Here is a 23,262-nt window from a genome sequence, read left to right as displayed (position 1 = left end):
GGTCTGTACATGTAGCTAGAAAGACCAGGAGAGAAAAGTCTCTCCCAACCTAGAATGTAATTCTTCCTTACAAAGTTGGTCAGTCTTGCCAGGCCAGCTTCAGGACTAGTGAGAGTTTCAGGGGGGTACCATGCACTGACAGGTTATAGATGAGTCAAGATTCCTGCTCCTGAGCCAAGCAGTGGTCAGAGTCCCATAAACTGTGTCTGCGGGAAGGAAGAAGGAGGCGCACCTGCAGAAATCTGATTCTTCAGGAGAAAGAGAGAGGGGAATGGATGTTGAGACAATGGCCACGACCAGTTTCTCCACCTATACCTATGTCTAAGGAAATTGGGATGATTCCATAAATAATTTTTAAAAATTATGATGAACATTTTTCTAGTTTATTAACTTCTTCAAAATGATTTTAATAGTTATATGATATTCCATCTTATTTAACAGAATCTTACAGTATTTTCTGTATGGTCCTGTTTTAAGCACTTTACAGATGTTAACTGATTTAATCTTCTTAATAACCCTATAAGATCAATACTGTTATTATTCCCATTTGAAAATGAAAACTGAGGTTTCCAGAGGTTAAATAGTGTGCCCGAGATCATACAATGTGTGCAGAGCTGGGATTCAGATCCAGGCAGTGCCCCTAACCCCTGGCCCATGCTTTTTAAAGAAATGGGATAGTTCATTCAGCTTCCCTCTTCTCTATGGACATAGGTAGCGCCCACTTTTTCTGCAGTAAAAAGAATGCTCCAGTGTGTATCCCATTGTGTAAATGTTTGTATTGGGATTGCTGGGTCAATGCATGAGTGCCTTTAAGGCTCTTGATTTTGCTGCCCAGCCACCTGCCCACACAGCAGTGCTACTCAGTTGGTGTGGGCTTCCCAGGAGAGAACACCCACTGCGGTGCTCCTCCATGGCGCTGTTGTGGTGTGGAGGAGCAGGCAGGGTGGTGTAGTGAGGACAGGCTGCAGTAAGTGAAGACTGGCTGCTAGGCAGCCCTCTGTCCCCTGGTAGCCGTGTCACCTGTGCCATGCCAGCCTTCTGAGCCCGCATCAGTGGAGCATTTCTGGCCTGCTTGCTTCCTAGGGCAGCGAGATTGAAATTCTGTGGGTTGAAAACTCTTGTTAGACTATAAAGCTTCAGACAAATTTAAGCTCCTGTTATGTTCAGTTAGGTTAAGAAACATTTCACTAATGTATAAAAACTTCACTAATCTGTAGTAGAAGGGAAAAGAAGAGTATTTTTGTTAAATAATATTTGTTTTTCTTTTATGTTACTATAGATGTTATATCTCTTAATATATTATTTAGTGTTTTCTCTTAACACCTACATCCGCTAATTAATCAATGGGATTATAGAGATTTTACTTACTGGGTTTTAACCTCAGTAACTTTTTCTTAAAGAAAATATCAATAAATATCCATAGTTAGCATTTTTTTTTGAACTAAGTTTTTTGTTTGTTGTTTTGGGGGATCTTTTGAGCAGTTGATGACTGTATATACTCTTTCATGGTTGTTTTCTTCTTGGACGTTTGGATGCAGGTTTGAGGGGTTGGGTCCAACTGTAATTGTCTGTCCAACAACAGTGATGCATCAGTGGGTGAAGGAATTTCACACGTGGTGGCCTCCATTCAGAGTGGCAATTCTACATGAAACCGGTTCCTATACCCACAAAAAGGTAACATAATATTTCAATACCTTTTTGTTTTGTTTTAATGCCCTCCATTTTACATATTTGGTTTTTCTCTGATCCATGTGTTTCTCAAATGTGTATTCCTGTTTTTTTCCTGTGCATTTATTTTATTATTGACTTACTTTAGAGCTCTGTGTTTTCAGAACAGTTATGAATATAGGTCTTATTGTTCCAACAGTCTGTGGTGGTGTTGTGACATGTCTGTTGTCCAGTGAAATATGAATCGTCTCAGACAGGGCACAAGCCTGGTTGCGCAGGTGGCTGCGTCCAGTAAGGAGAGACTTTGGGCATTAGCGGCTTTAAACAGTTTTAGGAAAGTGGATACGGAAGTAGAATAACAACTCTTAATTGGTAAATGCATTTGTTAATATGCATTTAAAATCTGTTTTTGATGAGTGAAAGAAGAAACCTTCCATTTTGAGAATTTCCCAAGTGTTGTTGCTTTTTAGTTGTGTTTTGTTCCCCGAATCCTTGATCGTCATGTATTGACAGTTGTATTTCTTCACTTATAGTTTGGTAACATCACAGTATCGAAAAGGAGCTTTATCTGTGCACCTGTGGGTAGCATAGATACGCTGTGTTCTTCCTTTTTTCTTCTCATCTCTCCAACCATCCAGACTGTGAGCTCTGTTGAGTAGGGACTGTGTCTGATTCATTTTTGTATCCCAGGTGACCATAAGCATTTGCTGAATAAATAATAATCACACAGTTTCACTGTGAATTTGCAGGTTACATTATTGAGGAGAAGCAGCAGTCTCTTAGGAGCTAGTTCTTTCTTTCCTGAGTCTTCTGAGCTCTTGAGTGAGTTCTCAGGGCCCAGGAAAGCAGTGCCGGCTGCAAGGGCTATGGGGTGTTTGCCTCACGGAGTCAGATGCACGGGGACCATGAAACTCCAGGATTCCTGTTGTGTTTGTGTTCATGGAAAAGCAAGCTTTTGATAGAAGTGACTCAGAAAAATCTATGGTTTGGTAGCACAAGTAAGGCAAGATGGAATTTTGCTTACACTGTTATTGTTAAAACCAACTGACTTTGCCCAGAATTTTAAGTGATAAGTGGAAAATAAACTGGATAAGATACTTAATAAATTAGGGTAAATGCTGTGAGTTATAAAAAGAAGTGATTTTTAGCAATATGAAGATAATAACAGTTTAGATTGTTGTCTAGTCAAACCTTAAATGGTTTGTCAAACCTTAAACTCTCCTGTCACTATCCTTGTAAAGCATTTGTGGTTCCTTTTTCTTTTCTGTTATCTGTTAACATCTCTTAGTGTTTTGTACTGCAAAATCCTGTAGCAGGACTCATTAGCTGATGTTTGTCTTATAAAGGCAATTTAAAAAAATGTTCTTCCTTTCATTTTCTTTTGGAGTAGTAAAGTGTGCGTATTGGACACCTTTACCTGGATCATAGCTTGCCTCCAGTTCCTTTGTCACCATAGTTTGAAGAACTGCCTTCATGTAAACCACATACATGGACTCATTATGGAAATAGAATTGACAGTGAACTTGGTGAAATTTGCCTCCTTAACTTTGGAGGGCAAACTTTTAAGAAGAGATATTTCACTTTTGGTTGCAGTGGTTTTACCTTCTGAGGTTGTTTTACCTTCATAGACGCATGCATACATATGGTGGTTAATAATTTTTTCAGTGTTTTACAGTTTACCAAGGACTTTAACTTGAAGATTCTTAATTAACTTTTGAGGAAAAACAGGATTACGGTTTTCTTGTGTTTTTATTCAAACTCTTAACTCTCTTCCTACCGTTCCTTTTCCATTATAAAGTATCTTAGATCACTAAAGATGTAAACTGTTAGGCAAAAGATCAAAAAGATGTATTTATATGTATCAAACTATATTCTTGCTTAGAAGCGCTATGTTTATTACTTTTTATTAATGTTAATATTGGCTTATTATTTGTGGTGATGACACATTGAAAATGTATTAATAGTTTCTTTCCATAGGCCTTGATATTGACATTTCTAAGATCATAATTTTGGTTTCTGGATTCAACTACTGAAGGGGTATTTGCTTCCTCTGCACCTTCAATCTTCTCTGTATGTGCAGATCTTTGTCACCACACATGCATACCTGCTGGCTTACATGTGTGTTAAATTACAATAGAGCCTGTGTTTCTTATTCATATTTCAAAAGTTCTGTTTATGGTGATTCGTCCTCTAACTCAGCATCTAATGCCTGACTTCCTTATCAGCTGTGATTGCTTTTTGCAGTGAGTGAACTTTCTGTGCCCACCAGCTGTCCTGTCTAAATTTAATAATGGTACTCTGACATTGGGACATTCAATGCTGGACAGAACAGGGAAGGGAAGAGAATTTCTGTTGAGAAATATTTAAAAGAATAATAATGCCAGAATTGTTTTATCATTCAAGTAGATTATCTTTATTTTCCAAATGCTTTGTTGTAGCTGGTATGACATAAATTTTGAAAAGTGGCCACGCATGGTGGCTCACACCTGTAATCCCAGCACTCTGGGAGGCTGAGGTGGGTGGATCACGAGCTCAGGGGTTTGAGACCAGCCTGGTCAACGTGGTGAAACCCCATCTCTACTAAAAATACAAAAATTAGCTGGGTGTGGTGGTATGCGCCTGTAGTCCCAGCTACTCGGGAGGCTGAGGCAGGAGAATCTCTTGGACCCAGGAGGCGGAGATTGCAATGAGCCTAGACTGTGCCATTGCACTCCAGCCTGGGTGACAGAGCGAGACTCTGTCTTAAAAAAAAAAAAAAAAAAAAAAAAATTAACAATTTTTTATTTGGAAAAATATCAAATGGTCAATTTCTCAATTGAGCACATCTACCATTCTTCTTCCCCAGATTGCCCTTTAGCTTCCCACCTCTCTCACCCTTTGATGCTATGTTATCTTTGTTAATAGTCTTTGATTGGCAGCATAATTTAGAATTGTCAAATGCACACCCAGCAGCCATGCAAAAAAATATACAGCTGATAGTTTCAACCAAATGATGAAATCTGATAAAGAAATTTTTAGGCTTCTGAATCTCTTTTAATGATCACTTGAAACCTCATTTAATAAAAGTTCAAGATTTCCTTTTTCTCATTATATTTTGTGATCTTTTTTTCTAGTATAGAGCAACTTTCATGTGAGTTGATTAATATTTATTTGTTAAAACAACCAGAAACACTGCATTTCAGATGTTTGATGTTGCTAGGGCTCAAAAAAAAAAAAAAAAAAAAAAAGGATGTTTTTAACTAACCTTAAAAAGCCAACTGTTTTCTTGGGGAAAGAAAATATAATAAATGAAGAGATATAAAGAAGGCAGTCTTGTGATACCTATCCCATAATTCACAGTAGGTGGTGACATCTTTAGCACTGTCTTGTAAAGTTTATTTAATGATTAAGGATCCTTTTTTCAATTTATTGCAAGATATATAATGAGAAATTGCTTATGTTCTGAAACAGTTGTCTCTCTCCTACCTTTTTTTGCTATGTAGGCTCTAGTAGTTCTGTAACATCTTAGGTAATTTAAAGAGTTTTGTTTCATTTTAATCAATTCATGACATGTAGATGCATAAGAGTGGGAGAAGCAACAAGAGCATGCAGTTTTAAGTGCATTGGTTTTGTGCTTATAAGACCAGGGTTTGAATCTTGGATCTCCTGTTTTATAACTTTGCAAGCTTGGGCGAGTCACTTGCCTTTCTGAGCCTGATTTGATCACCTGTAAAATGGTTAGTTTTGGTAAACTTGTGAGGACTTTTTGGGTTAATATGTATGTATGAAGAGCTTATTGTGGTCTCTAATAGTAACATTTACTCAGGTAATTCTTGCTGTTGTTAGAAACAAAGAATATTTAGGCCTCTTCACCTCAGAGGTTGGGAAAAGAAAAGATGCTGAATGAGGCATTGCTGATTGACTCAATATGTAGTCTAGAGAGACGGTACACATGTACTTTATCAAAAATGTTCGTGGTCATTCAACATCACTTAGACCTTTTATTCTCGTGTTCAGATACATTTGGCCCCAAATGGAAACAGTGAAGTGCAAGGTGTGGTTAAACAAGCAAATAATGGCCCAGCGCGGTGGCTCATGCCTGTAATTCCAGCACTTTGGGAGGCCGAGGCGGGCGGATCACGAGGTCAGAAGATCGAGACCATCCTGGCCACGTGGTGAAACCCCGTCTCTACTAAAAATAGAAAAAAATAGCCGGGCGTGGTGGTAGGCACCTGTAGTCCCAGCTCCTTGGGAGGCTGAGGCAGGAAAATGGCGTGAACCTGGGAGGCGGAGCTTGCAGTGAGCCGAGATCACGCCACTACACTCCAGCCTGGGCGACTGCGTCTCAAAAAAAAAAAAAAAGAAAAGCAAATAACACAAAAACTTGGCCATCCGATGAAACTCCCGTCAACATGACGTTCTTTAAAAGGGCCTGTTTTCTGAAACTAGAGCAAAAGACATGGCTTTTTAAAAAGCTAGACGGGAGTAAGAAACTTAAAAAAAAAAAAAAAGCCACATTATTCCTCAAGCATCTGAAATATTTCAGACACATTCTAAGTGCACGAATTATAGTAGAATGCAAAATGGTATCATTCCTATTAACTTTAGAGTCAGTGTATACACCTGATAGAAGACATGATAGATGCTGGGCTTGTTCTGCGAGGTATGTTGTAAAATTGTATTGCTGGAGCCCCTTTTTTTTTCCTTATTGTCAGCACAAATCCTTGTTTATTAAAGATTTAGCTTGAAGGAAATTTTAATTAATTACAGGTGCAGTAAATCCTGCCTAGGAAGCGGCTGTACTGTGTTTCCCGTGAATGGCCTTCATGTGCCTGTGCTTCACTCCTCTCCCCGCCGCCTGACAGTGTGATTTATGGCTGTTGTTTTCCACCAGTCCACTGTTTGCCCTCTAGGAGGGATTGGTCTCTTGAGCCTGCATAATAACAGCAGCACTTTCACAGACATCTTTTAATGACAACAGCACTGCATTCAGTAAGTCAGGCTAATTGCAGATGTACCCTATTAATTGCAAAAACTAGGAGAGGTTACATATTTTACAAGCTTTTAATTTGAAACCGCCCGAGATGATTTGTCTTAAGTGTTTGGATAGAGACGTCCATAATATTCAACAATTCACCGTTATTGAAACTCCAGTCTAGGCAGCTATAGAATTCTGTGATTGAATCAGGTGATAATAAATGATCTTAGATGGGGTTTTACCCAGTGGCTAAGTGGAGATTATATTTTCGGTTGGGACATTTTGAACAATTTCTTGTTCTTTTTACATAAGCATCTTTTAAATTCTTGTTAATCATTAATACATCTTCCTGAACACAGTCGAAGTTTTGTATTTCTATAGCTAACATTTCTATACCTATAAAAGTATTTAGAATTTTCCAAATAAACTTCAATCCTTAAACAAGCATAAGAAACTAAACATCATTCCAGTGGTATACATTTGAGAAGCTTGGTGTCTCATTTGATAACTATGGAAAAGCTCCAGCTACACTAGGTGATGTCCAGAATTCATTTTGGCTTTGGCTTCTAAAGGTCGTAGGTCTGACCAGGTGAGGTGCTGGAGGTGGACGGTTTTTCTCTGGGCAGACTGCCTTCTTCACTGGCACCAGCAGCTGAGTGGGGCTGGTGCGAGGGAGTCCTGAAGAACCCGTATGTGTGTTTTTAAGGCCGTTGTGCACTCCAAGGTGTTTATTGCTGTATTCTTGTGAGGTCAGAAGTTAGGAAATGGTTCTTTCAGGTGTGACCTTCAATATGGTATTGTGCAGGTGTTGAATTCTGTGAATGGGAAGATGGAAGAGGAGTAGTCATAATAGTAATAAAAATATGGCACACACCTGTCAAATTATTAATAGGTCCAGGCATTGTGGTTATTCTCTGCAGCAATTGTATTAACTCTTTGAATGTTACATGAATTACAACATATGAGAAGACAATGTCCCTTCTTTATTTTGTTCCTTAAGATTTTCTTAGCCTTTCTTGTTGTACCCTTTTATACTCTGTTGAATTAAAACACATTTTAATCCTAGTTCTTTAAGAAGATACAAAATTACCATTTTTTGAAGATGTTGAATTTTATAAAATTTATATGAGATGATTGTGATTACATGAATTATGTTAGGCTTCCTGATAGCTATTCTTGTATTCCTGTGATAAGCCTTATTAGGTTAATATATTACTAGGTTTTATCTGTAAAGTGGTGGATCTCTAGTTTAGAGGCTTGTATGCACACATGTAAGTGTGCTGTGTCAGTTTCGAAAACAGGGTTTGCTAGCCTTGTAACAATGATTTGGAATCCATTCTTTTTCTGTATTTTGGAACAATTTCAGTAATAGGATCTATTCCTACTTTACTCATAAAACCCCTTTGGGTCTGGTAGACTTTTGGTAAGAAGAGTGTAACATCTTTTTCACATTGTTCAGTATTGGTTCGTTCTGTTGGTCTGATTTTTCTTGGGTCCATTTTGGCAATGAACTTTTTAGCTATCATATCTGTCAAAATGTTCAGATTTTGTGGCATGTATGTTGTTTAACACTTTCGTATTCTCTACATCTATAATTGTGTTCCTTTAACATTTCTGATGCTGTACATCTCAGTCTGTTCTTTTGACTTACTTTTCAGAGGTTGGTTTGGTTTAGTGTTTCCAAAGGGTTATTATTTGCTTCATCAATTCTACCAGTTTTTTTAGTACCCACTAATTTTTATCCTACTAATTTTCTTATTTTCGTTTTTTAGCAGGCTAAGTTGACTGCTCATTTTGATTTCATCTTTTCTTAATAGAGTGTTTGTAAAGATTGAATATTCTTTGTATAGTCTAAAGTGCTGCTGATCACAGTTAAAAGGAGCTCTGATGGTGATACTCAAATCCTTTGCATCCTCTTTTTAAATGTTTTATTTTCTTTGATCTGACTCTCTCTCAGGCTGTGGGTGTGTCAGTTTGACAGCTCTAAGGGCTCTGCTTTTGTGTTTATTGCTGCGCTTTTTGGTAGGTAAAGGTTCATGGCTTTTTTTTCTTGTTGTGGCATCTCCATTAAAATATAAAATATCCCTCTTTCTATTTACTCCTTTTTGTTTCATATTTATATTGCTAATCCTGCCCCTTTTTTGGTTTGCATTTCTTTGATATATCTTTGATAATTCCCGTATTACAACTTTCAGTACCAGTCTGCTTTGGGTCTCTTTTAAACAGAAGGCTAGGTTTTTGCCTTACCCAGTGGAATGTCTCACTGTTAATAACCCACTGTCATGTGGTGGGTTACCAGGTTTAGTCTGAAACCTGATATCTTGTTTTCTGTTTTCTGTTGTCCTGATTTTTGCTATTTTCTATTATTTTCCCTTGTAATGGTTTGAGAGTTCTACATTCTATTTATTTTCTAGTATTTATGTGGAAGTAGCAACTGTTACTCAGTAATCAGCTTAAAGTTTTGACAAATGTATTTTAACATATTTTTCTGACATGGTTAAGAATTAAACTCTATCAATTTCCTGTGTCCCATTCTATCGTTGGAGAGGGTGGAATTTTTAGTCTGCTTTTATTTTCCCTTAATCTCACTGCAGCTTTTATGAAACTAAATAGGAATTACAGTAACACTTAAAAATATATACCTTTTAATATTTTAGATCATTTCTTAACAGTTTCATTCATATTTAAGTGTTTAATATTTAGGCTTTTTTGTTATGCTTTAATGATTTATTTTAAGAAATGGTATGTATATCACATATAATCTTCTTTTTAAATTTTTTCTTTTATATTTTAGTAGGAGGTAGTGTAGCCTAATATCAGTAGTACTAGCTTTGGATTTGGCTACCTTTCTCCATTTGAATTCTGACTCCACCACTTAGCAGCTGCATGACCTGGTACATTAGATACCATCTCCAACCCCAGTTCCCTCATCTGTAAAATGGAGTTAGTGATGGCCCCTCTGTCCTTCCTTGGGGAGCTGCTGTGAGCATGGGCTGTGGTGAGGATGCGAGGCGGGAGCATTGCTGTCTTTCTTCAGGTCACGGCGTCTGTGCATGCTTTCCTTTTGTCCACGACTGCGCCACTCCACTGTCTGGGTACAGTGCACGGTAGCTAGCCAATCTGTTGGTGACTGATCTTCCAAGTCCTTCCTATCTGAAGCTGGAATTTGTTTATTTTCTTCGTCAGGCATGACTGCTAGTTTGGATTGATGTAGAATCAATGGTCACCACTTTTCCTTCTTAGAATTATGTAAAGATTTTCCTCTTTGCCTTCGGACATTTTTAGTGCTGCAGAAAAGATGTCTGATGCAGGCAGTCCTTTTCCTCTGTGGGAATATTTTCTTTTTCTGTTTTGTTCTGACTAGAATGTATGACACTTTCTTCTTATTTTTAAAAGTATTTTTCTCTTTTGAGTCAGGATCTCGCGCCATCGCCCAGCCTGGAATGCAGTAGTGAGATCATAGCTCACTGTAGCCTCAAACTCCTGAGCTCAAGGGATTTTCTTGCCCGAGCCTGCTGAGTAGCTGGCACTGCAGCTGTATACCACCATGCCCTGCTAATTTTTTTATTTTTTGTAGAGACAGGTCTTGCTTTGTTGTTCAGGCTAGTCTTGAACTCCTGGCCTCAAGAGATCCTCCTCCCTCAGCTTCCCAAAGTGCTGAGATTATAGGCATAAGCCACTTTGCCTGGCTGTTTTTATTTATTTTTGGAATTCAGACATCTAGTAAGCTACGTCTACAGATATGTCTTTTTTTTAGTGTCTCTGCCTGACACTCTGGGAGATGTTTTGTTCTGTAGATTCAAATCTCGGCTCCATTTATGGAGATTGTTTTCTATCATTTTCTTTTTTTTTTTTTTTTGAGACAGAGTCTGACTGTCACCCAGGCTGGAGTGCAGTGGTGCCATCACCGCTCAGTGCAGCCTTGACCTCCTGGGCTCAAGGGATCCTCCCACCTCAGCCTCCTGAGTAGATGGGACTACAGGTGCTTGGCACCACATCCAGCTAACTTTTAAAAGTTTTTAGTAGAGATAGGCTTTCACCATGTTGCCTAGGCTGGTCTCGAACTCCTGGGCTCAAGCAATCCACCCACCTCAGCCTCCCAAAGTGCTGGGATTACAGGTGTAAGCCACTGTACTGGCTTTTTTTCTATCATTTTAAAATCATTGCTTTTATATCCTTTCCACTCAGTCCTGGAATTCCTGTTATACACTGTTAGAGATCCTAGATTTGTCTGCCGTGTGTCTTTGGATTTTCTCTTATTTTCTTGCTTTTGTTTTAAATTAATATATTTTCCATTCACATTGTTGTTTTAACAAGGATGGACACAAAGGATGTTTTGAAAAAATAAAAATAAAAATTTAATATATGTATATATTTATATAAATATGTATTATAACTTTGTCATCTTTTTGAGAGTCTCCTTCCCCCAATAATGACTGTTTACTACTTGCCAGGTTAACAAATACACTTCCAGTGCTGATAATGTCTATGATTGTGCATGTTATGTTTGTATTTATGCATTTTTATAAAGTGCTTTAGATTGTGTCATGATTGAAAGGGTGTCACTTCTTATTTAAAACTGACTTTACCATTTTATTATGGTCTTAGGAGAAACTAATTCGAGATGTTGCTCATTGTCATGGAATTTTGATCACATCTTACTCCTACATTCGACTGATGCAGGATGACATTAGCAGGTATGACTGGCATTATGTGATCTTGGACGAAGGACACAAAATTCGAAATCCAAATGCTGCTGTCACCCTTGCTTGCAAACAGGTATGACCTCTTATAACAAGGGAGATTTCCAGGTGGAGAAGAATATTTAATTCAGAATAAACGATCTGCTTTTAGTAACACATTTATTAATCTTTTCTTGTGCCAACTGCACAAGGAATTTAAAATGTGCATTTTCGTTAATGCAAAGAACTCCTTATTTTTGCCCTTGATCATGTCTTTAATTCTGATTGTTCACGTTATTTAGTGTCTCTTGTAGGGGCCAGTTGTTAGAATGTAACCAAACCCAACTCTATAGTATTCAGCTTCAACAATAAGAAAAAATTCTTTGTAATTTTTTCATCTAAATGTAATTAAGGATTTGTAATTGCATAAAATGTGTATGTTTTAGAGAGTACCAAAATGATGCAAGAATAATGAGTAAATGTGTAAATAATATTGCAGAGGAGCGTTTTGGGGTAGGAATGGTGATTGCTAAAAGGTAAATTTAATAAAAAGGTGTTTCCTTTCCTCAAATAGTTTCGCACCCCTCATCGGATCATCCTGTCTGGCTCACCAATGCAAAATAACCTCCGAGAGCTGTGGTCACTCTTTGACTTCATCTTCCCGGGAAAGTTAGGCACGTTGCCTGTGTTTATGGAGCAGTTCTCCGTCCCCATCACCATGGGGGGATATTCAAATGCTTCCCCAGTACAGGTAATATATTAGGATGATAATACTTTTGGCAGTTTAGTATTTAAAATGCTCCTATTAAATACTATAATTTGTAGCCAAGTCATTCAGAATGTGAGAAAGATGGCCAGGCTTATAAATTAGTATCTGATAAAAAAAAAATCACAAAATTATTTTTGCTTGATCGTATTTTTTTACTTAAAACATCATGAAAAATATTCACAGAGAGGAAAGCCCTAGAATAAAATATCTCTTTGTTTAATGGAAATTAAACAGTTTTGGCATTGTTCCTGGGATGTTTTAGTCAGACAACAAATTTTAAAAAGATGTCACATGTGGTCAGAAGAGCAGTTAGAAATTATGAAACAAGGACAAATCATTTGGAACAGCATGTAATTTAGTTCTGCAAATTGGGATAGTGCATCTTATAAAGTGGTGGAGAAACTTAGAAACACCAGGAGGATCGGACTGTTCAGGGATGATTTAATGAGACATGGCCCTTAACCTGATTCTGGGAATGTAGGCCATGGAGAGTGAGGGCATCCTTGATTAGGGCAACAGTGTGAATGCAGCCACCATATGTGGCTGGGGGCAGTGAAGAGACCCACTTGACTGGATCGGAGATGCTTGTGGGGGCATAGCTAGAAAGCTGTGGATGCCAGAACTGAAGGGCCTTGAAAGGGAAGCAGTGGCACTCAGGGAGGACTGGGCTACTGAAAGTGTCTGAGCAGGACTCTGGAAGATGCTGGTTCTCAGGGGTTCGTCATGCTACAGGGTAGTCACAGGAGGGAGGCTGGCACTGAGTGACCTGCAGGAACCACTGGGGTGAGGGCCATGAGGACCTGTACCTGATCTTGGGTGGTGGTCTGAGAAAGATGGTGGGGCAGGAGACTCAGGTGGCATTTTTAGGCAGAACAAACAAGGTTTGGAGGCTGATAGGATCGAGGAGATGGAGTAGGGGCTAAGCTTGCTGTGAATGACTGACTGACTCCTGAGGTTTCAGGCCCGGGCACCTGATGGAATGGGGTGGTCACAAGCAGAAATGCCAGGAGGTAAAGTTAGCCACAGGGCAGTTTGTGGCTTGTAGGGCAGGCTACAGCCTGGATGGGAGGCAGGGTTTCTCGGCAGCCCTTCTTGGGTTGGCCTGTGCCTACCAGGTCATGGCTGAGCCAGGGATGAGACTTTCCACCAAAAGAGAAGCTCTTGTATTTTGGAATATTTAATTAGAAAAAGAATTTTAGACCTTTAAGATTAAAAGATTGTCAGAAACAATTTTAACATCTTTTACATTTTGAGATTGAATTATTTTCAGCTAACTTTTGTAAGGACTCTCTTCTTTCTCTCAATCTCCCATTATACCATTCTATTTTTTTAAAAAAAATTCATTTTGAAATAATTTCAAACTTAACAAAAAGTTGTAAGAATTTTAAAAGAACAAACAAACAAGAAAACCCTCTTAACACTTCACCCAGATTCACTGATTGTTAGCATTTTGCAAACATTTTGCCACATTGGCTTTACTATTCCTCCCCTCCCTCTCCCGCACCTCTTTCCATGTAGATTCACAGCTGAAGTTACTGTTTTCTAACCATCTGAGGGCCGGTTGCAGATCTGATGCCCGTTTCTCCAAATCCTTCAGTGTGTATTTCCAAGAACAAGGATAGCCTCTTACATAGCCAGTGTAAGCAACAAAATCAGAAAGAAGTTTAACGTTGATAGGAGTCTGTTATCTAGTCTATAATCACTCATATTTTGTCAATTGTTCCAGTAGTTTCTGTGTCTCTAGTCTCCTTTAATCTGGGACCGTTTGTTTTGCCCTTCATTATCTTGACATTTTTAAAGACTATAGGCCTGTTAGTTTGTAGAATGTACCTCAGTTTGGGTTTGCCTTACATTTTTTCATGATTGGATTCAGGTTATACATTTTGACCAGGAATATCACAGAAATGATGTGTCTTCCTCAGTGCGTGGTATCTGGAGGAACATGCTGTCTGTCTGTCCCACTATGGGTGATGTTAACTCTGATTACTTTAAGTTGGTGTTGGCCAGATCTAAACTCTGTGAAGTTACCACTTCTCCTTTGACATTAATAAGTCATTTATAGAAAAATGATTTGAGAACATGTCATTATGATCTATTTTTTCCTTGAAGTTCTTGTTTCAGGAATCTGTGTACTTGTCTTTCTGCCCTTCCTAGCGGGTGAGATCTTTGAAAGCAGAGCATTGGTTGTATTTGCTCCTTTTTGTTTAAGACCATGTTGCCGGGCGCGGTGGCTGAAGCCTGTAATCCCAGCACTTTGGGAGGCCGAGATGGGCGGATCACGAGGTCAGGAGATCGAGACCATCCTGGCTAACACGGTGAAACCCCGTCTCTACTAAAAAAAAAAAAAAAACTAGCCAGGCGAGGTGGCGGGCGCCTGTAGTCCCAGCTACTCGGGAGGCTGAGGCAGGAGAATGGTGTGAACCCGGGAGGCGGAGCTTGCAGTGAGCTGAGATCCGGCCACTGCACTCCAGCCTGGCGACAGAGCGAGACTCCGTCTCAAAAAAAAAAAAAAAAAAAACCATGTTGCCATGCATTATTGAATTCTAAGAAGATAGTCTGTGTGCCGATATTTATTCTGTCATGCTGGTGCTAAAATGATGGCAGGAGCTGGAAACCAGAACCTTCCCAAGGTATTTCCAGTCCAGTAGGGGTGGGCACAGGGGAAAATGGCAAATAAACCTGGTCCCAGTACAGGACAGTGACAACTGTGATCAGGGGAGATGCCCAGTGTCAGAGCTTATGGAGCTCAGAAAGGCTTCCTGGAGCAGGGATGACTAAGCTGGAGCCTGAAAGGTGAGGAAGGTGAGGGGGAGCATGTCAGCAGCCCAAATACAGACTGCTGCTGGGGTTGGTGTGCTCAGCTGGGGCAGGGCATGTGAGAACTGAGAAGAGCCTGCAGAGATGCCTAGTTGACCCTCTTCATTCCACACACAAGGTTTTTGATTCCCAGCGTTCTGGTGACTTGCCTAAGGCCACTGTGCTCAGGAAGAGGCAGAACTCTTCCTTGTCAGAGTAGGAAGTAGCGTAGGCATGCTCAGCAAGGTGTCCATTTTCCACAGCACTGGGATGTGAGCATTGGTAGAGAAATCTAGCTGGATCCCACCTTGTATTTTTATGAACAGAGAAACAGACTGGGGGAGCCAGTTGGGAGTGAAACAGAAGATCATCTCCGTGGGGTGGCATGCAGGAAAGAGCAGGAGCCACAGCCCGGCCGCTCCCCAGCCTAGCCCTGGTGTAGTTAACCAGCACCTCCAACCATCATGCTCATTCTTCTGCGGAAGGGGGTGTAGGCGGAGGGAGGATGTGGGGGCAGTTTTCTTTATAGACTGTACATTCATGCTTCCTTGGTGGGACTGTGTTTTTAAATTCTGAAATTTCATCATCTCTGCATCAGAAATAGTAATAGGTACCTCATCATCATCTTCAAGGTGATTTTTATCAATGTCTGAATGATATATTTAAGGGGTTATATATAAATAAAAGTCATTGATTAGTTGAGCTTTTTTATGTATTATTCCAAGTAAAGCCTATTTTAATATTTATGCACATGCGTTCACACAACAGATACACACACATACATATATGTGCATGAGTGAGGTATTTTTAGCATTCTTTAAAAATATTTTTTAACAAGTTAATTTTTTAACTTTTTTTCTGTGTGGTCAAGCTCTTTTTTATTATCATTCATTTTACAACTGACTTTCTTAAATTGAAACTTTGGTTGGAATTTTTTCCATGAAATTGTAATTTACTAAGTTGTTAAGCCTATTTAGTTTTTTTTTGAAGTAGCAATAATTTATTGACTGCTTTGCCTGTAAGTGAATTGCAGAGGGAGTGGTTTTCTGGGCTGTGGGGCTTTGTTTTTTGCGTATATTTAGTACTCATCTCATGTGGCCGTGCTCCATTACAGAACCATATGCTGCGTTTTAGGGCAGAGTGACCTTTCGTTTCTAGGATCAGAGGGCTCTTGTTGAACTTACTCTTGTAAGTCTCCAGTGGGCACTAATCTCTGCTTATTGGCTGGCTGCTCCATCACTGCAGCTTTTCCCTAGAGTTAGCTTTTGATCTTCAGCTTTACAGAGTGCCTTTGTAGCTTTTGGAGAATACAAGATCATAAACAGAGATTTGTACAAAAGCAGTTTTTCCCCTAGGGGTGGTGGTCAAGAACCCAATAAGTCTCTACTTTAGGGTTTAACTGTACAGTAATAATTAAAAGAAAGTGTACAAGAGAAATAAGGCACAAAATTATCAGTTTTGTTGTACATTGTGGTTAATGAGATAATTTTTTTAACTGATAATATTATGAAAGCTACCACCCCTTGGAGTATATGGAACTTATGCTAGCTTTTTCAAACCATTTTGCAATCATTTCCCACTGACTTTGTACAGCTGTTGGTCATTCTTTTATTTTTTTTTAAGGAATGGAATCTATTGAGAGGTAAGAACAAATACATTCCTTAAACATGTATGGTATTGTTCTCTTCTCTGCTCTTTTTAAAGGTCAAAACTGCTTACAAGTGTGCATGTGTATTACGAGATACCATAAATCCATATCTACTACGGAGAATGAAGTCAGATGTCAAGATGAGCCTTTCTTTGCCAGATAAAAATGAACAGGTCTGTAAATCCAGGAGTTAACAAAGCATTCCTAAAGCATAAGTGTGCCTTTCTCTTCACTCTGATTCTCCACTGTGGGTGAGTCTGGTGAGGTATGATCCTGGAACTGTGGTCAGGCTAGGCCTGCTGTGGCGTCTGCCCTCAGTGGATTCTTCTGTAGTCCACAGGCTTTGACCTCCCTCTTATTGACACATGGGTTCCTACAATTGCTCTTCTAAACATCTCCATTCTCCTTAAGCCCCTAATTCATTCATGCTACAAATTATATTAGGTGCCAACCATGTGTCTGTCATGATCCTAGGCTCTGAGATATAGCAGTGAACAAAGCAAGTTTTGTTCTTGTGGGAACCCACATTTATTCTTGAGGGAGAGTGTCACAGAAACTCTGGAAGATGTCAGGTAGCAGCAGTAAGTGTGGAGACAAATGAAGCAGGGTTGAAGGATAAGCTGGGAATGCTGAGGGCAAGGATTTGGGGAAGTGGGCCATTTATAAGGGATGGTCAGAGACGACTTTTGATGAACTGACACTTGAGCAGAGGCCTAAAGAAGGCGAAGGAGCAAGTCATATAGGTTTTGAAGGCAGAGCATTGCAGATGGTGGGCTGTGGCAGTGCTTTGGGGCCTCCATGGACAGCAGGGAGGGCAGTGTGGTCAGGGCTGAGAGCAAGGAGGAGGGTAGAAGAGGAGGAGCTAGCTGGGAAGACTGGGGAGGCTGGCAAAGACAGGTGCATGAGCAGAAGTGAAGGCCTGGGCGTCGAAAGGTGAGTAGGGTGACCTGGTAAGGACCCAGTGTGTTTGGCCACTAGGAAGTCATGAGTGATGCCTCAGTGACATCAACAGAGGTGCATGTGAGGCTTGCTCTGTGTGTAGGCTTCAGGAGTGAGTGGAGGTGAGGAAGTGGAGGTGGGGATTGTACCTTATTTTCCCAGGGAAGCCCCCATCTTCCACTTGGAGGCTAACAGGTGAGGCACGCTATACTGAGGAGAATGAGTGGGTCTTCAGATGCAGTGCAGAGGTTGAAGCGTTGCCTTCCATCCCGTTCAGGAACCTCTTTCTCTGGGAATAAAGGAAGATGAGGTGGATGCAGAAGTAGAGACATGTTAGGGAGTGAAAACCAGGGAATCATGCCTGATCCTGGTAGGTTCAGGTTTGATTTTCATTTTGTTTTTATTTGTCTGATTGTTTTTAAGTAGAAGTTGAGACAGAGGTGTGGGTGGCTTAGGTGGTGAGGAACATGGGCACAGTTGCTCTGGGCTTATGGAAGGCTCTGGGTGGGCATGCATAGAGGACCCCCTGGAGCAGGGCAGGCCATGGCAGGAAGCTGCCGGGTAGGAGCTTTTCTCCAGCAGCACCGGCACTGACCATAGGCCTACAGAAGACTGATGGTTGAGTTGACCTGTATTTGGAAGTTTACAGGGAAGATGCAGGGAGTTGAAAGCAGTCCAGGTAGGTGACAGAGGGGTAGCTAAATGAGCATCCATGGGAATGTAACTGGTGGTAGTGGACTTCACGAAGGAGGGAGGGTTGAGAGGTGAAGGGTCACAGAGCACGATGGCATGGAGTGGTTGGTGCAGTGGGCTGGGAGGATAGGGATTGCCTTCCAAGGTGAGTCTGGTAACTCATGGGCCTGCACTTAGAGCTCCAGGAAAAGGAGAGCTCCAGGTGAGGTTGTGGTCTCTGGTCAGGTCTGCGAGTAGAGCATGGCATGGGTCATGGGAGGTGGGATGGTTTGAGCACTTGGAGGCTAACATGGAGGACGGTCTGTGCACCTGGGCCCTGAACTTGTTCGTGAGCAGGAAGCCAGTCTTTGGGTACTGTGGGGTGGGCCCTGGAGGTAGATGAGTGACAGAGATGGAGGGGCTGGTGAGGAGGGTATGGTGAGAAGTATTATCACCCTTTGTTGTTTTCATATTAATTATAGGGATATCATTAAAATCGCATGCATTGTGCTCTTTTGATCGAGAAGTTTTGTCGCTATTTTAATTATTTCTGTTAATTTTTTTTTGAAATTATAGTTTCCTTGTTTTTCCCCTCTGTAGGTCTTATTTTGCCGTCTTACAGATGAGCAGCATAAAGTCTACCAAAATTTCGTTGATTCCAAAGAAGTTTACAGGATTCTCAATGGAGAGATGCAGGTCAGCTAAAAAATAGAAGCTGGAGAAATGAATTGTGGACCAAGGGAAGCGAGGGAGGAAAAGAAACTAGGATCTATAGTATGCCAGGCTTTTCACATACTGTCATCTCACTTCACTTGCATGCAGTCCTGCATGGTAGATGTGCAGTCAGCCTATGGCCTGGAGCCGTAAGGTGCAGAGGAGTTAGGTAACTGGTGGAAGGTGGAAGGTTGCAGAGCTGTGCACTGTGGATCTGAACCCAGACGCAAATGCAGCTGCGAGCTGTGCAGTTACTGTTACTTCCGAGGGTCTTACTTGTTAGGTGGGCAAGTGTCAGGTACGTAACTGGGTTTTCCCAGATATTATGACCAAAATTATATATCTTGTGGAGAGGATCGTGAGGATTCATAACTTTTATCAGCTTCCTAAAGGAGCCCTATTCCCCAATAAATGTTTATGAACCATTGCCATGTTAGGAACCAGATATAAATCTAGTTCAAATGTCCCTGGCTCTAATACTCATTGTCCCCGGGGTAGGACAGTAGTTTATTTATGGTGATTCTGTTCCTTTCAATACTGAGAAAGCTCTCTTTCTACTAGTGTCCAGAATTCAGAAGTTCCTAGCTAGTGTTTTCTCCAAAAGACTCTATTAATGTGAGTGTGATTAGGTCATTTCATTTCTTTTAACCATCTCTCACAATTTCTTATTTCATTTCTTATTGGTAGCTACAGGAGGTTTTTTCAGTCATTCACATCTGTTCGTCTCCGTGAATCTCCGCTTAACTTCTTCAGGTCTCTCCAAGTTAGAAGGTCTAGATCACACTATCCAGGAGAGAGAATGCAAACTACACTTGGAATTGTAAATTTTCTAGTAGTCACATTAAAAAGGAAAAAGAGAAACAGGTGAAATTAATTTTGATCATATATTTTATTTGACCTAATGTATCTAAAATACATTTTAATATGTAATCAAAAATTAAAAATGATTAGCAAGATATTTTACTCCTGTTTTTGTCTTTGAAATTGGGTGTGTATTTTACAAATGCAGCACATCACAGTTTGAACTAGCCACCCTTCATGTACTCGGGAGCCACGTGTGACTAGTGACTACTGCATTGGACAGTGCAGATTGAAAGGAAGAAAAATGAGTCACGGATGACTCTGGGGAGGTTTGCCAGTGTTCCTGACTTATTCAGATCATTTATTGTTAATCTGTTTAACTGTTGTTTACTAGTGATAGCTGCCCTACCCTTTGATTATTGGCTTAATGGTGATTTCTCCTTTTTTGCTCAAGCTTTTATACCAGTGAGTTTGATTTGAGTCATCCTCTCAAGGCTGGAAGAGCCCCATTATTGAAGTTTTGTTAATGTCCTTTTGTGGGGATGGGCCAGGGGCACTCACCCCTCATCTTCTGTGCCCTTCTGCATGGACCATACTTCATATGTTTCCGATTTGTGCATTTTTCATGCAGTTTTTTTTTTTTTTCCGGATATTATAATAGTCTAAAGGTAAATGGATCCTCAACCTCTGACTCATATTAAACTGCAGAACTTTTAGTGAGGTACTTAGGAGTGTAATATTTAAATGCATTTGATAAGTCACATGACTGATGTCTTCAAGTTTAGGTTGATAGGACATTTCTGATCTATATTTAAAAGGCAAGTTCCTTTTTTATATTAAGTTTATAATACTGTAAACAGCATGCCTTTTTTCTAGCGAGGGAAAATGAATTGTCAGCAATTGTATATGACCCCTGTAGACGTGTTCAGTCCAGTAGAATTTTTTTGTTTCCGAGAACTTGTTCTATCAGGGAAACAAGATGAGTGAAAGTTAATTTCTCCCAGCTCCTGATAATGCTGTGATTAGAGAAGAAACTAAGAAACTGGTGGAGACCTGTTTTTTAGTCTGTGTTATAGGTTGAATAGCCTCCTTGCCTAGGGAATCTTACTTTACATGGGGTCATCTTAGTGTACATATGGTCTTTTTTATCATAGATTTTCTCCGGACTCATAGCCCTAAGGAAAATTTGCAACCACCCTGATCTCTTTTCTGGAGGTCCCAAGAATCTCAAAGGTCTTCCTGATGATGAACTAGAAGAAGATCAGTTTGGGTACTGGAAACGTTCTGGGAAAATGATTGTTGTTGAATCTTTGTTGAAAATATGGCACAAGCAGGGTCAGCGAGTATTGCTGTTTTCTCAGTCAAGGCAGGTGAGTGCACAGACTTCAGACAGGAAACAGGCTGGTTCTTTATGACAGCCATCAACTCACAAAATGGGATTCAGTCTAGAGTAATGATTCTGAAGCAAGTCTACCACTGATGCTGAGGTGGCAGTCTGCTGATTTCTTTGGGAGTTTAGATCTTTCTCTAGAGTTGGTATCTAAAAGTTGACTTTTTAAAAAAGCTCACCATGTGATTTTGGTCTGCAAGTGAGTTTAGGCCTGTGCTTTGGCTGTTGACAAAAGTAAGAATTAACCATACGGATATACCAAAACTACTATTTTAACAGTTCTGTTTATCTGTCCTAAAGTAAGAAACTCCTTTTAACATAGGCCTGTTGGGGAAAGGTGTGACCATTTACACAAATAGAGAAGCACTCACTGGGAATGTGTATTTGCTTTGCAAATTCTTATCCTCCACCTCCAAACAGATGCTGGACATACTTGAAGTATTCCTTAGAGCCCAAAAGTATACCTATCTCAAGATGGATGGTACCACTACAATAGCTTCAAGACAGCCACTGATTACAAGATACAATGAGGTAACATGTGAATGTAACAGGAAAGTTGAGCGGTGCTGCTGTACGTGGAGGGAAAGGACTAAGCGTATCCACACCCTTACCCACCGAAGCAGCGTTGACATCTGGGCTTGGGAGGGGGCCTAAGGGAAGATTTGTTGCTTTTAACTCTGTGCACTTCTAGATATTTGGGGGTGGGGGTGGGCATGTGTGTGTTCAAACAAAGAATGTGTTTTCCACAGAATGTATTTTCCTCCTAAAAACCCAATTTTTCAATATTTCTATTAAATATTAAAAGTAAAAGGTGTGAAATGAGATTTTGATTCACTAGAGGTCTCTAGGACATTACCATTCCTTGTATTGGGAACAGCCCAGTAGTTCCGTATGTACAGTATGTGGAGGCAGAGGCTGAGAGCTATAACTGGTCTTAAGTGTGTGTGCTCAGTGTTGTGTGTCTTACCTCTAGGACACATCCATATTTGTGTTTCTTCTGACCACGCGGGTGGGCGGTTTAGGTGTCAACCTGACAGGGGCAAACAGAGTTGTCATCTATGACCCCGACTGGAACCCAAGCACAGACACACAGGTTTGTTTTTTATTTTTTTAAGAAAAGAATATGTTAGTAGAAATATAGTTTCATGGTTAGTGCTTGTGACTGTTCTTTGATGTTCTGATTGACTTCAGAGTACATTTCACATTTTGGTTGTCTAGTGTTCTTCAGCGTGGAAGAAGACACCCTTCAGAGCCACGTGGACAGGAACCATCTTCAACAGTTTATCCATAGCATTCTTTCCTAGAGTTGGGGCAAAAAGAACATAGGCATAGTTACAAACATTTTTTTCAAGTACAGATGTCTTGTCAACTGGCTCTTCATCTTCCTGAGTAGGCCTTAGGTGTACTTGACATCATGAGTCAAAATTCTGACTCTGGGAGTGAAAGGTTGTGACCGGCTAGCTTTGTTTCTTATAGTCAGTGCTTGTCATTGGGAAGGATTCTTGTTGAGAGGTCTCTCTCTGCCACAGGCCCGGGAGCGAGCATGGAGAATAGGCCAGAAGAAGCAGGTGACTGTGTACAGGCTCCTCACTGCAGGCACCATTGAAGAAAAGATCTACCACCGGTCAGTGCACACGACGGCCGCTCTTGGAGTCTTGAGCAGGGAATTTTTCCAAAGTGTTGTTTTTAAAAGTCTTAACATCTTAGAATAATAGTTGCTATAAGTTAAGGTTTTGGTTTTTGTTTTGTATTTTTTCTTTCCCTTTAAAATATGCTTAGATGGCTTACTGTGAGTTGTCAGAAAATGTCTTTGAACCTGATAATTTTTGTACCTTATTCTACCTCAAGAATCACGTACGTGTAAACTTCGTATTGTTATTTGAAAGGAATATTTCTGCCTACTATGGTGTGTTGCCTTCAGAAAAATTTTAAAAAGTGACAAGGTTAAATGTTACCATATTGGTATTTACACATACTATGCAGGTGGGATCAGTGTGGGTGTTCTGGCGGTCTTTGACTCTGATGCCCCTTACAAAGAAGTTGACAGGATGCCTGTTTCTTCCTCTGTCTTTCTGTAATGACTAGGGGATTTTAGACAGTGGTAACTTCAACAGTAGAATCAAGACATTGCCAGCTTCTCCCACTCCCCCACCACAGACTCTCCTTGAGCCATAGCCCAGCTTTTATAGGAAGTTCTATGCCCTTCATCACATGCTGGGAACATTA

The 23,262-nt window shown here is 40.2% G+C and overlaps 1 protein-coding gene across 1 annotated transcript in view; it reads left to right on the top strand.

The window, feature by feature from the left end:
- The window catches only part of LOC105547377 (DNA excision repair protein ERCC-6), a 79,698-nt gene that overhangs the window by 43,348 nt on the left and 13,088 nt on the right, over nt 1-23,262 (top strand). Inside the window, exons 8-16 of the mRNA XM_011990952.1 lie at nt 1,539-1,674; nt 11,234-11,404; nt 11,882-12,058; nt 16,577-16,693; nt 18,732-18,827; nt 20,801-21,016; nt 21,457-21,567; nt 22,010-22,129; nt 22,566-22,660. Coding sequence (XP_011846342.1) covers nt 1,539-1,674; nt 11,234-11,404; nt 11,882-12,058; nt 16,577-16,693; nt 18,732-18,827; nt 20,801-21,016; nt 21,457-21,567; nt 22,010-22,129; nt 22,566-22,660 — 1,239 coding nt within the window. The remainder of the gene's footprint in view (nt 1-1,538; nt 1,675-11,233; nt 11,405-11,881; nt 12,059-16,576; nt 16,694-18,731; nt 18,828-20,800; nt 21,017-21,456; nt 21,568-22,009; nt 22,130-22,565; nt 22,661-23,262) is intronic.

The sequence above is a fragment of the Mandrillus leucophaeus genome, unplaced genomic scaffold (genome assembly GCF_000951045.1).
Source record: "Mandrillus leucophaeus isolate KB7577 unplaced genomic scaffold, Mleu.le_1.0 Scaffold388, whole genome shotgun sequence".
NCBI classification, from domain to species: domain Eukaryota; kingdom Metazoa; phylum Chordata; class Mammalia; order Primates; family Cercopithecidae; genus Mandrillus; species Mandrillus leucophaeus.
Note: the sequence above shows the minus strand (reverse complement) of the source record. Positions and strands in the feature narration are given on the sequence as shown.